Raw genomic sequence first — 12,117 nt, 5'->3', positions numbered from 1 at the left:
TAGTGTATCTATTGAATAGCGTTTAAACTCATATTAAAAAAAACGCTCTTGGAAAGAAAAACTACCGCTAAATGTATTTCAGAAACCGGGCATAAAAGAGGATTTTTAGTAATTTCGCCCACAGAAGGTGAAATTCAGGCGGGCAAAGTCGCGGATGGAAAGCTAGCGTACATGAAAGAAACATTAATCTCTTTAATCGTTCTTATACATCGATCGTGTGTCACATGCGTCTGTATGAGGTCACCTGTGACGTCATTAGCTTCGGTGCTTCCAGTTATTATGCTTTTACTCATATTGTATGACTGTGGAAATAAATTATAGTATGTAAAGATAGTAGTTAATTATATTTTAAATATAGTTCCTACCTATCCTTTTAAAAAGTCGTCTTTATGTTTTCCACGTGTTGTGAATTAAGAATGTCATATTCCTCCGTGGTTTGGTGGTAATGTAAGCGACTGTTGATTACGAAATCTCGGGTTTGGTCAAAAAGCTAACGGATTCTTAATTTTTTTTAATTTTTTTTTGTAGGTATTATGATAATCTCGGCAGTAGTTCGAAGTTTGTTAATGCAAGGTGTATGGCAGTAGGTTCACTCGTTCTTACATGGGACTAACATTTGTAATGACGATAAGCCTGTGTATTTTATATATCTCTGCCTCTTTAGCTCTGCAAAGTAGCTTCCCCATAGACTATAAGGTCTATATTAATGAATCATCTACTACATAGTATTTAATTACCAATAAAATTAAAAATTAACCTCAAAATAATGTTACCAAGATGACACACTATAAAGATCTTTATCATATAACCCTTTGCATAAAGATACACCTATAGATAACATTAAACCGATCATTCAGGGCTCAGGCAAAGCGACCGCCTTAATTACCTATAAAATTAACTGCTTAATTAAAATTTTACGTCCATTATTTATGAAGACGGTGACTCAATGTAGTAGCTGAATGGTTTATGAGCACTGACTAACATTGGAAAGCTAATTGGCGAAGGATTTTTTTTATTTATTTTGCCGTATAGTCAAACTAGTGTCAAAGATGGACAAGCCGCCCGAAGGCCTTTGACGTCTTCGATCGTCTGTCCGGCTTCTGGGCCGGCAACGTCATTTACGTACCATGCGAAGCACGGAATCACTCAAATCAAATACGACAAAGCGGCCATTAATTGTGGTTCCTTACAATATTCAAATTCAAATTCTTTATTGCTCTCATGTGTTACAAAGGTGTCATATGACTCGGTGTGTATAATATGGTAACCCATCCACATATCAACCTCAGCAAGCGTAGCTTTACCTGAGAGATCGATTTGTGCGGTTGTAACTTACTTAGCCACGAGCCTCTATCATATTCTGATACCAAAATTTACGCTATCAATCGTACTCCTCTGCCTTCACTTTACGTATATCAAGTAATAATATCACAAATAAATAAATCTTTACATTAAACATATAAAGGAAATACACAAGATAACAAAACATCACTAAATAATATTATCGACAAAACGCTTGTACGCTACATCGATATCGTCTATCGAATTTCGATAAACCAACGCGAACGAAGGTTTTTATCGACAACTCTCATTACGCCTTCGATTTCGATTCGTAATGCTTAAGTAGGTATTTACTTTGAATGGTAAAAGCCTAGCGAGTTGTGCTGTCGATAAACGATCAATGGTAAGCAACCTTTGGTGAGGATAACATATGGATGGGTGATGTCATTAACAAAAAAGATTATGACATTTGTACCGAGAGTTTTCGTGAGTAAATTGATCGTGCTTACTTAAGATACCAGAGTTGTTACCGTTTTAGTGATGAGACTAGGAAAATTTATAGATTTTTCGTACTTTTTCAATGATTTTGAATTCTAGTCATTTCTTTTCTTTTATCAAGATTTTTCCTAGATTTAGAAATTATATTAGTCACAGATCAACAGTGCTTCGTCAATACCAAACGACCTTTGCGTTTGAAGGGGATTAACCGTCATTATTATTCTAATAATTAACGAAAAACATCGTCATGAAACCGTGCATACCAAAGATTTCTTTGACGCATTTCTTGAGGACATCCAAACTCCCCACTCCGTAATTAGCCAGCCTAACGCACTTAGAGCTAGTCTCTCCCTTATTCCAGGAGGAGATCCTTGCCCAGCAGTAGGAGAGTAATAGTTTAACCCATAGAACGTTTGCTTTTTGCGAAACACCTAGTTACTCATCAAACCATAACTGTATTATCATTTAAAAGCTTTTAAGCATATACAAATATATATTTGTATTACAAACTTAAAATCTACCTTCGAATCAATACTCTCGGTACAATGGAAGGTCCACAACCTCCTGTTATCGGTCAAATCTTGATCAATGTTGCATTGTGTGATGTGCAACACCGTGACGGCACGTCTTACACACCTTATACGATTATTGCAATTAATATTACTTATGCATAATTGCTGTAATGACCAATTCTGCTAAATATACGCCTCTTGTAATCGTAGTTAAGGGTGTAAAAGATAGGTAAGACCCCAATCTTTGGCTCCTAGAGTTCCTCTCTAACCATGGTTGATTATTGGGACGGTTATTATTCGTAATACCACATAAACCACTATTTCCTTTTCTAGGATAAACGGGTACCCGAATAGATTCTTGTTCTAAGAAAAAAGGCAATAATCCAATTATAACAAAGTTATGTGCTAATAGAAATATTATTATATGTAGTGTAGATGTAATGTAATCTTGCTCTTGCGAGAGTATGTTAAACACTTTTTGAAGAAATGCCCTGTGCCAAGTCTATACCCGTACTTCGAAAACACAGTGGAATTAAGGCCTAGAAAATTTAACGAAATCGGGTATTCAGTTCAGCCGTGAAAACAACGGGACGGTTTTCGCAGATGTCAATAAAAAACAGATTTGAAGACCTATCAATAACCCCACTGGGCTTCAACAACTTGAACACTAGTTAAACTAACTACACAAAGAAGTAACAGTTAACTTTCAGTTTAAACTAACTGTAATAACTGAAATACAATTAACGAAACGGTTTCGTATCATAAAACAATCGTAAACTTAGCCGTACAAATGCACTCGCGTAATTGAAATTTGAACACTAATTATACATGCAAAAACTTTTGTCTGTCTGTTATGGCCTAACAAAAGAAATATTGTCGTAGTTATACTAAAATTATTTTGAATATTTTTAACCCGTGCCGGTCAAACAAACCAACATAATAATAAATTCACGTAAATTTCCCTGAAGTAATAAGTAATAATCATGTAGGGCGAAAGTAGAATAAATATACCTAAGTATAAAGACGTGTATAAAACCTTAAATTTGAAAAAAAATGTCGATTTTATGTGAACATAGATTAGCCTCACGACTCGCGATCGTACCTATTTCATTCTTTTTTCAGAGGGTGATTTCCAAAAATAAGGTAGCCTTCATTAGGTTTTTGATCGTCTACTTTACTTTTTATCTATTAATATATATATCTATAGTAAATTTCACCAAAATCGGTTTGGCAATTTAGCCGTGATCTTATATCAGACAGACAGATAGATTACTTATTATCTACTTCAAACGTAAGTTAAGTCAAAGCATAATGAAGTCGATAAAAAATGTTATTGTTATTTTTAATTGTGAATTCTCATTACTCGAGATGCAGTTTTTTAATTAATCATTGTGATGGCTTTTTTATTACTTATTTTGAAAGGTATAATGCAGTGGTGTAATTTTAATATCAATAAAATCTATAACGGGAAAGTTATTATAATTGTCTTTTGAAATAACGCAATATGACTACCTTTGTAGTTTAAATAGTTAATTATTCGACTGCCGATCACAGTCTGCGGTTCAATTTATTTTCTTATATCATTTGACAAAGTCTTTACGCTTTGTTTTAAAGGATGAATCACTCATTCGGAATATATAAATATCGAAGCTTACATACAAACTTAGAAATAAATAATTCCTACTAATACTAAATATAAATAATTAAGTTTAGCTTTAAATTGTCAAAAATTGCACATCAGCTATGGGTAAACTGTTGATTCAACACTAATATTAACATCATATGTACACAGTTACGTAATAAATGTGTCTTTATCTTTATCTTTAAGTCAATCCACTACTATCCAATTACAAGTTCATACATACTATAATGCGAAAAGACTTTTTCCCCGACCTAATATGTACTCGTATGTCCCCGCGACACAAGTGCAATTATTATTACGGGAGTTCTCATAAAAAAAAACAATAATATTAAAATTAACACACCTACAAATTAAATGCCTTACCCAGGAATAGAAGCTCAATCTCAACAGTCTATAAGATAACTCTGATATTGTAATAACTTCCTGATAGTTCTCTTACAGGAAACTTAGAGGTTGCAACTATAATTATAGTATTTTAGCATTTCCTTCTAACTTAAGAAATAATTTTCTCAAGCAAAAGTATCCGGTTGCATTATGTAGTTTGAAATCAATGATCTCTTATTACGCATAAATGAACTTTTTTAATTTTTTTTTTTCTAAATTTCGCATTTCATACTGTTTTAATAGTATAGAATCATGCCTTATTTCCATAAGACTAGGCAGAGACCAAAGAACATAAACGTTTCATAAATAGAGTAATAAGATTTTTGGAGAAAATTTTTAGTCAGTATTTTTCGAGATTACCACTTATAAGATGGCAAACATACTTACATCCCGACAGTGATACTTAACTTTTTATAAATAACTACTTTTAAGGTATAAGATGACTTCTTCTTATCGTATGGTTAGTGGTCAACCTAGTGTCAAAGTTGATCAAGCCGCTCGAAGGCCTTTGACATGGCTAGAAATTAACTAACAATACCTAGCTACACCAATGACAAGCATACATATATTTTACAGCGAACCCGCACAATGAGTCATACCCGTCTCACAGGGGACTTTACAAAGGTCTAGGTAATACGACACAAATGACCTAGATAGACCTAATTATGTAGTTAACTGTCAATACCTCTGAAGTTTAGGTTTTAGTGTATACGGCTGAAGTACTGATTTTAAACGTACCCTACGAAGTACGAAGAAATACAAATACTAACTATTGTCGGCGTCGCGGCATAGATGATGAATTTACCGGTTATTAAGCATTCTGCTTATTATGCTCTATAAAGAACATCCATCTTATTGATGATTTAAAACATTGATGCTCCACTGCTGGGCAAAGGTCTCCTCCCGGAATGAGGGAGAGGTCAAGCCTTGAGGCTACCACACTGTTAAATCCGGGTTGTGACTTTGCATTACTTCAAGAACTGTTATAAAACTCTTAGGCATGAAAAGTTTCATCACAATACAATCTTAAAAATGTACGCACCAAAGGTTGCTTAACCCACTAATCGTTCACCAATCGGTTAATTTAACCAGCTACTGATGCTCTAACAATTCACTAATCATAATATATGAAACTATAACTTCAAATAACTTACGTGTGAGTGAAAGAGACCGTGTAGAGGGAGACAACAAGATTATCGCATTGCTTAGGGGAGGGGCGGAGCTTAGCCACGCCTACCGGTATCGATCGCTGTGTAATTTATTCATAATTTCAGTTATTATGCCCTCTTTGGTATAAAATTGTAAGCCGCCGTTTGCAGGGTTAACCTGTGTTGTTTCAACGTAAATATAATGCTGGATTATTGATGATGAAATCTGAGAATTGTATACTTTTTGTATGTATTTTTAGAGGGTAGGTACTGTTATTTAAGAGAATTAAGTGTAAGGCTAGGTTTCATTTTGATATTTGTTAGCAAAATTACTATGGATATATGAATTAGGTCCAAATTCAAATTAGACTAGCTTGAAAACCATGGTACTGAAAATGTAGGTGCTAAAGAAAATTAACATTGTTAGAAGGAAAACCCAAACTTATTTTTTTAAAACAGGCTTCTATTTTCAACAATCGAGCCTCACGGGCTAAAAAGCGAACACAAGCTTAAAAAAATGTGTTCAGTTTTTGTCCTTACACATCAAAACGGCAAACCGAAATTGTTTATTAATGAATCCTTTTTTCATCACTTAAGCGCAACCACTGTAACTATTAAAAATCGGCTAGCTATGGAGGATTTTTATATGAAAATGTTATAAGCGCCTCTATCGGGCGCCGTAGGAACTATTTTTACCGTATATTTTAAATGTCAAACTCTTGATGCTTAATAGTACAGACTGTACGGAATCGTGTTAAAGATCTGACATTTGTCGGATCGATTGATCTTATTGGATGGTTAAGGTGCTCGCCGATCGGAAGGTCTTGGGTTCGATTCCCACGCGGGACAATTGTTTGTGCTATCTGCAAATTGTTGTTTCCGTTCTGGTTATATTCTGTGTCCGTTGTTTGTATGTTTGTTAAATTCCCCGCGACACAAGAGCAATTCCTAATGCGGGAGATGTCTTTTAAAAAAATATATTATTTAAGCAGTGCCAGATATAAGCTATTATTTATACGCAAAATTATCTTGTTCCACAGAAAAGCTCCGTCTCTCACTGTGCGTGGGGTGCGGCGGTCAGATCCACGACCAGTACATCCTCAGGGTGGCTCCGGACCTGGAGTGGCACGCCGCCTGCCTCAAGTGCCAGGAGTGCCGCCAGTTCCTCGACGAGAGCTGCACGTGCTTCGTCAGAGACGGCAAGACTTACTGCAAAAGAGATTATACTAGGTAATTTTATATTTAGAACTAGCTAACGGCTTAGATATATATGTATGTAATTAGCAACTCACTGATAAGTGTTAGATAAGTTATTTGCTAGGTAAATTGGTATGAAATTGACTGTCTATATGGCTAGATTGGGAGTGTATCCAACTGTTAATCGGAGGGTCTCGAGTTGGATATCCGGGCCGTGCAAAGTGCTATTGGCCTTTTCTAATTTATATTTGAAAAGGTTCAATAGTAGCCAGTTTTGTAACGTGGCTGGTACATAGCAAGGGTTCGCTCGGATTATAAAAATTTGCCTCATAAACCTAAACTTGAATATTCCAAGAGCATGAAAAGCCGTCGGTCTTACGTGTGACCTCTAGCCGGTCGTGTCTTACCGTCTCATCTAGTTGTGAGACTCAGGAAATAGAGGCAACCTGAATCATGTTAAAATCTGAATGCACCGTTGAACAAAACTCTTTTCTAAACACAGGAAAAGATTTTCAAAAAACGAGTTAAGAAAGTAAACTCACAAATCACAAAATTATGTACAATCATATTGACTAAACGTACATCACACTAAAACACAAGTCACAACACTAATTCAAAAATTCCCAAAGAAAATATCGACGTAAAAAAAAACATTTGTAATCGAAAACGCGCTTATCCGGCCGGTATGTGTAAACGGGAACAAACACGTATCATATTCCCGCTGCCCGGCGTGCTGTCAAAATGACGTTTGTTTTGCCGCCAAAATACATAATGCCCAGTTCAACTCAGTTTGTTTTCTCTTCGGCACATCACAGTGAGATATTACCAACGTATTTTACAGTTAATAAAACTAATATTTGTTAGAATACAATCAATTTTGAACCTTATATCTGAGATGTTAGGATGTTTGAGGTTATGTCAACTTTTTAGTAATGGCGGCACAGGAATGTTTGTTGATGTAATACTATATTTTAGCAGCGAAGATGGAAGGGTGAAAAGATAAACATTAGAGGCTATTTTAGTGAATTTCATCTTTGGTGTGTGTGCAAGAGTGGCGCCGGCTTATGATTGACGTTCAGCCGTGTTTTCTTTTTGAGAATTTATTTTTAGAAACTGTAAACTTTCAATTGGTATTTGTAATTCCATTTTAATTTATCACTTTAATATTCTGTTAATTTATCATTATTACTGTCTTAATTGTCAATGTTTGACAACAATGGAAGAAACAGTGACATTTTTGACAGTGACAGCTGCAAATGTCATATGTTTTTTTAAATGTCAGCTGCAATTTACTTTTCTAATGTTACTTTAAACACTTTATTTTACCTACTTTTGCTATAAACAAGTTATAGCTTTGTAAAAGGTAATAAATGATTAACTTTTTTCTATAAATACGGTTTTTGTGTTTGTAGATCTAGGCAGAAATGTGTCGAAATGCCTATGACCATTGTTAGGTGTTTAAATTGTGGTTCTTTAATGAGCGTATACTAGGATGCTCTATACCTTAATTTGAACTTCCCATTGAAAATTGGTGAATCCAAAATATTACTCTCACGCTTTTACATAAATAGAATATATTAGGTCGGGGAAAAAGTATTTTCGCATTATAGTATGTATGAACTTGTATGAAATCTCTTTGGCTTCAAGAATCACAAATGAGTACACGGTTCATTAGGTTTCATTCAATGAGCTCGTGAGGTACTCAAATATCGAGCTTTTTTGTGTAGAGAAAAGATTTTATTACAAGTTCATACATACTATAATGCAAAAAGACTTTTTCCCTGACCTAATATGTTAGTGTGTCAAATTTACGTACCTACCTTTAAATTACGCCTATTTCTCACGGGAGCAGTCAGAGACCAAGTAAAGCCACTTGCGACGATCTCTTCAAACTTCTTTTGCTTCATTCATCATACATTCATGCACATTTTTCACGTTTCAAAATTTGAGTTACTGTAAAAGACTATGCTAAGATCTAAATCTGTAAAAAAATATCACTTATTATTAGATAATATATAAAAAATGATGAATTACACTTAAGTTATCATTGTTATCTGTTATCTGATAACACGAACATCTGATAACAGTTGTTTAATTAAATGGAAATAACCGTGGCGTTTTGGACACAGGCTTTGGCCTTACGTTGTCTATAGGGTTGGATTCCCTGTTTATAGTATAAAAAGCTTTAATTTAACTACATTTTGACTACTACTTACTGGTTAACTCACATCAAATATCCTACCGGTCGGTAAACGATCTGGGTTAAGCAACCTCTGGCGCGGCCATTCCATAGATGGATGACCGCATAGTGGTATTTGAGCTGGGCGTCTCCGTGCTTCGGGGGGCACGTAAACAGTCAGTCTCGTGTCAATTAAGATAACAGTGGATAAGCCACGTCAAAATCCTTCGGGTGGCTTGAACAACTTTGACACTAGGTTGACCACTAACCATACGATAGAAAATGCTACAAACATAACTCCTATCTTCTAGAAGTCGTTTTATAAAATACTAGCTGACCCGCGCAACTTCGCTTGCGTCCAATAAGAGAGAATGGGGAAATTTTTCCCCGTGTTTGTAACATTAATTACTGGTACTCTGCTCCTTTTGGTCGTAGCGTGATGATATATAGCCTATGTCCTTTCTTGGGTATCAAAATATCTCCATACTAAATTTCATGCGAATTGGTTCAGTAGTTTAGGCGTGATTGAGTAACAGACAGACAGACAGACAGAGTTACTTTCACATTTATAATATTAGTATGGATTTAAGCTACATTTTCGCCCAATACATCCCCATCAGTAAGCGAATACCTTGCATCTGTGTACAGAATCAACACGTCACTATCGGCTGTAACGCTGTAACCGAACACTCGCTCGCCGTCTCGCGTTACGCTAATTGACCTGACGAACATCTACTGTATAGCTTGACGTCTGTGTCAATAAACGCTTGTGGATTCGTTTCTGTGCAGTACAGAGGTTCGCTTCCCGTTTGGGGTTATATTTGCGATGGCGTATTTATGATAAGATACTTTAGTCTATGGTCGCCGTGTTTTTTTTTGTAGTAGGTTTTTCCTTTAACGCGAAAAAAAAAATCAGTATGCAGAATTACATTTTAATCAAATTAATCATTTAGCTGCAAGAATATCTAAAGCTGCCGTGCCCTCAGAACTAAGTGTATCAGTATTGGTTTTTATATTGAGCTCAAAATTTTGCCTAAATACAGGAGCACTCTGTAAAAAATCCACATAAATTTCAGTCTAGATCTATCTAAGAATCACCTTAATTTTTAGCAGATAAGTTCGTGTAACTTCGGTATTTAAGCCTCAAAAAATATTCACCTCAAGTCAACCGGTAAATGCGCTCTAACACAAAAAAAAACACTCAAAAAAAGACAGACTAAACAATCAAATCTAGAAATAAATCGACGACAAAAATAAATCAAACTTAACCCTTTACAGTTCAACGGAAACATAATGTTTACACCCGACTTCGCCTCACTCACTACTCGTAGGAAATTCACTGTTTAAACGTAATTATTTACGTACACACCGTCAATCTATCATTGTTTGTGTACAATCAATCATATAAAGGATATTGTTGTTTGACAACCACCGGGACCGACTTTTTACGTGCCCTCCGAAGCACGGAGACGCCCAGCTCAAATACCACTATGCGGTCACCCATCTACGGAATGACCGCGCCAACGGTTGCTTAACGGCGCAGCCTCACATATTACTCCTCACATAATATGGATATTGTTGTAAACAACTAATAAATTAAACGTCTAAATGTCAATTTTGACACTTTTATCCTTAAGGATGCGGTAGTATAAACATTTGAGAACCTCATAGCCAGTTGTAAACGATCTGTGGGTTAAGCAACCGTTGGCGCGGTCATCCTATGGATGGGTGACCGCATAGTGGTATTTGAACTGCGCGTCTCCGTGCTTCACAGGACACGTAAATAGTCGGTCCCGGTTGTTGTCAATAAAGAAAACAATCGTTAAGCCGTGTCTAAGGCCTTTCGGGCGGCTTGAAAATTTTGACGCTATGTTGACCATTAGCTATACTTACGACAAAATAAAAATAAGAGCAAACGTTTTAAGGTTCAGAATGGGTTTACAAATATATATAACTATTTGATTTTGCATTATTTGGTTATGTCAGTTAGGTAAGCAATCAAAATTGACGCGAGGTTTTCATGGATGGGTGAACGTTTAGTATTATCATTATTGAGCAGAGTACAAGTATATCTATGCTTTAGAGTTAATTAGCTAAATGTAAAATCTATACTAATATAATAAAGCTGAAGAGTTTGTTTGTTTGTTTGTTTGAACGCGCTAATCTCAGGAACTACTGGTCCGATTTGCAAAATTCTTTCAGTGTTAGATAGCCCATTTATCGAGGAAGGCTATAGGCTATATAACATCACGCTACGGTCATAAGGAGCGGAGTAGCAACGAAAAATGTTACAAAACCGGGGAAAATTTTGACCCATTCTCTTAGGTGACGCAAGCGAAGTTGCGCGGGTCAGCTAGTCTCTTATAAATAAGTTGCCTACGGTCTTTACCGAAATCAAACTATTTTTATCTGCGACAGACGGATAAACTTTCGCTTTTATAACATTAGTATAGATTAGTAATACCAGACTTTACCAGATAACTAATTTCTAATAACTGCGTATCAGTATTAAAACATCTAACATGGTTTTTATCGCTTTTTCTTTGAAACAAAATGCCGATAATGTTTGTAAATATTTGATAACCTTATAACACTGTGAATTAAAGAGATACCATAGGTATACGCATTCATTTGACATGTGTTTCTGTCCTACTCTAAAAGGTTTAGAAAGAAAGAGATGGAGCGAGTTTATAGTTATAATGAACAAGATATTTTTTATTAAATTAAGAGTTAATTAAGCATGTTTAGAATTAATTAATCTATACTAATATTATAAAGTTGAAGAGTTTATTTGTTTGAACGCGCTAATCTCAAGGACTACTTGTCCGATTTGAGAAAATCTTTCAGTGTTAGATAGTCCATTTATCGAGGAAGGCTATAGGCTATATATCATCACGCTACGACCAATAGGAGCAGAGTAGCAATTAAAAATGTTACAAAAACAGGGGGAATTTTGGCCCATTCTCTCTTATGTGACGCAAGCGAAGTTGCGCGCGTCAGCTAGTTTGTAATAAAATAAACACTGGATATGGTGGTCGTCACGCCACTATCATCGTGTTGGGAGGTTGTGGGTTCGATTCTTAAATGGAACAATTATTTACGTAATTCACACAAAATTGTTCCATGTCGGGTCTGATTGTACTTTGTGTCCGTTGTTTGTATGTTTGTAAAGGTTCCCGCGACGTAAGAGCAAATCTTAGTGCAGCAGTTGTCTTTAAAAAAAAACATGAAAAATATTTAATACATTAAAAAATATGTAGCTACATTTTCAGTGGA

General features: G+C 35.5%; 1 protein-coding gene across 4 annotated transcripts in view; it reads left to right on the top strand.

The window, feature by feature from the left end:
* The window catches only part of tup (LIM1_Isl and LIM2_Isl domain-containing protein tup), a 50,673-nt gene that overhangs the window by 27,460 nt on the left and 11,096 nt on the right, over positions 1–12,117 (top strand). For all 4 annotated transcript variants that reach the window (XM_076130108.1, XM_076130106.1, XM_076130107.1 and 1 more), the window contains exon 2: positions 6,506–6,695. In XM_076130108.1, the coding sequence (XP_075986223.1) occupies positions 6,506–6,695 (190 nt within the window). The remainder of the gene's footprint in view (positions 1–6,505; positions 6,696–12,117) is intronic.

Source organism: Anticarsia gemmatalis, chromosome 23 (assembly GCF_050436995.1).
Source record: "Anticarsia gemmatalis isolate Benzon Research Colony breed Stoneville strain chromosome 23, ilAntGemm2 primary, whole genome shotgun sequence".
Lineage (NCBI taxonomy): Eukaryota > Metazoa > Arthropoda > Insecta > Lepidoptera > Erebidae > Anticarsia > Anticarsia gemmatalis.
The sequence above is the reverse complement of the archived record's forward strand: the minus strand, read 5'-3'. Positions and strand labels throughout refer to the sequence as shown.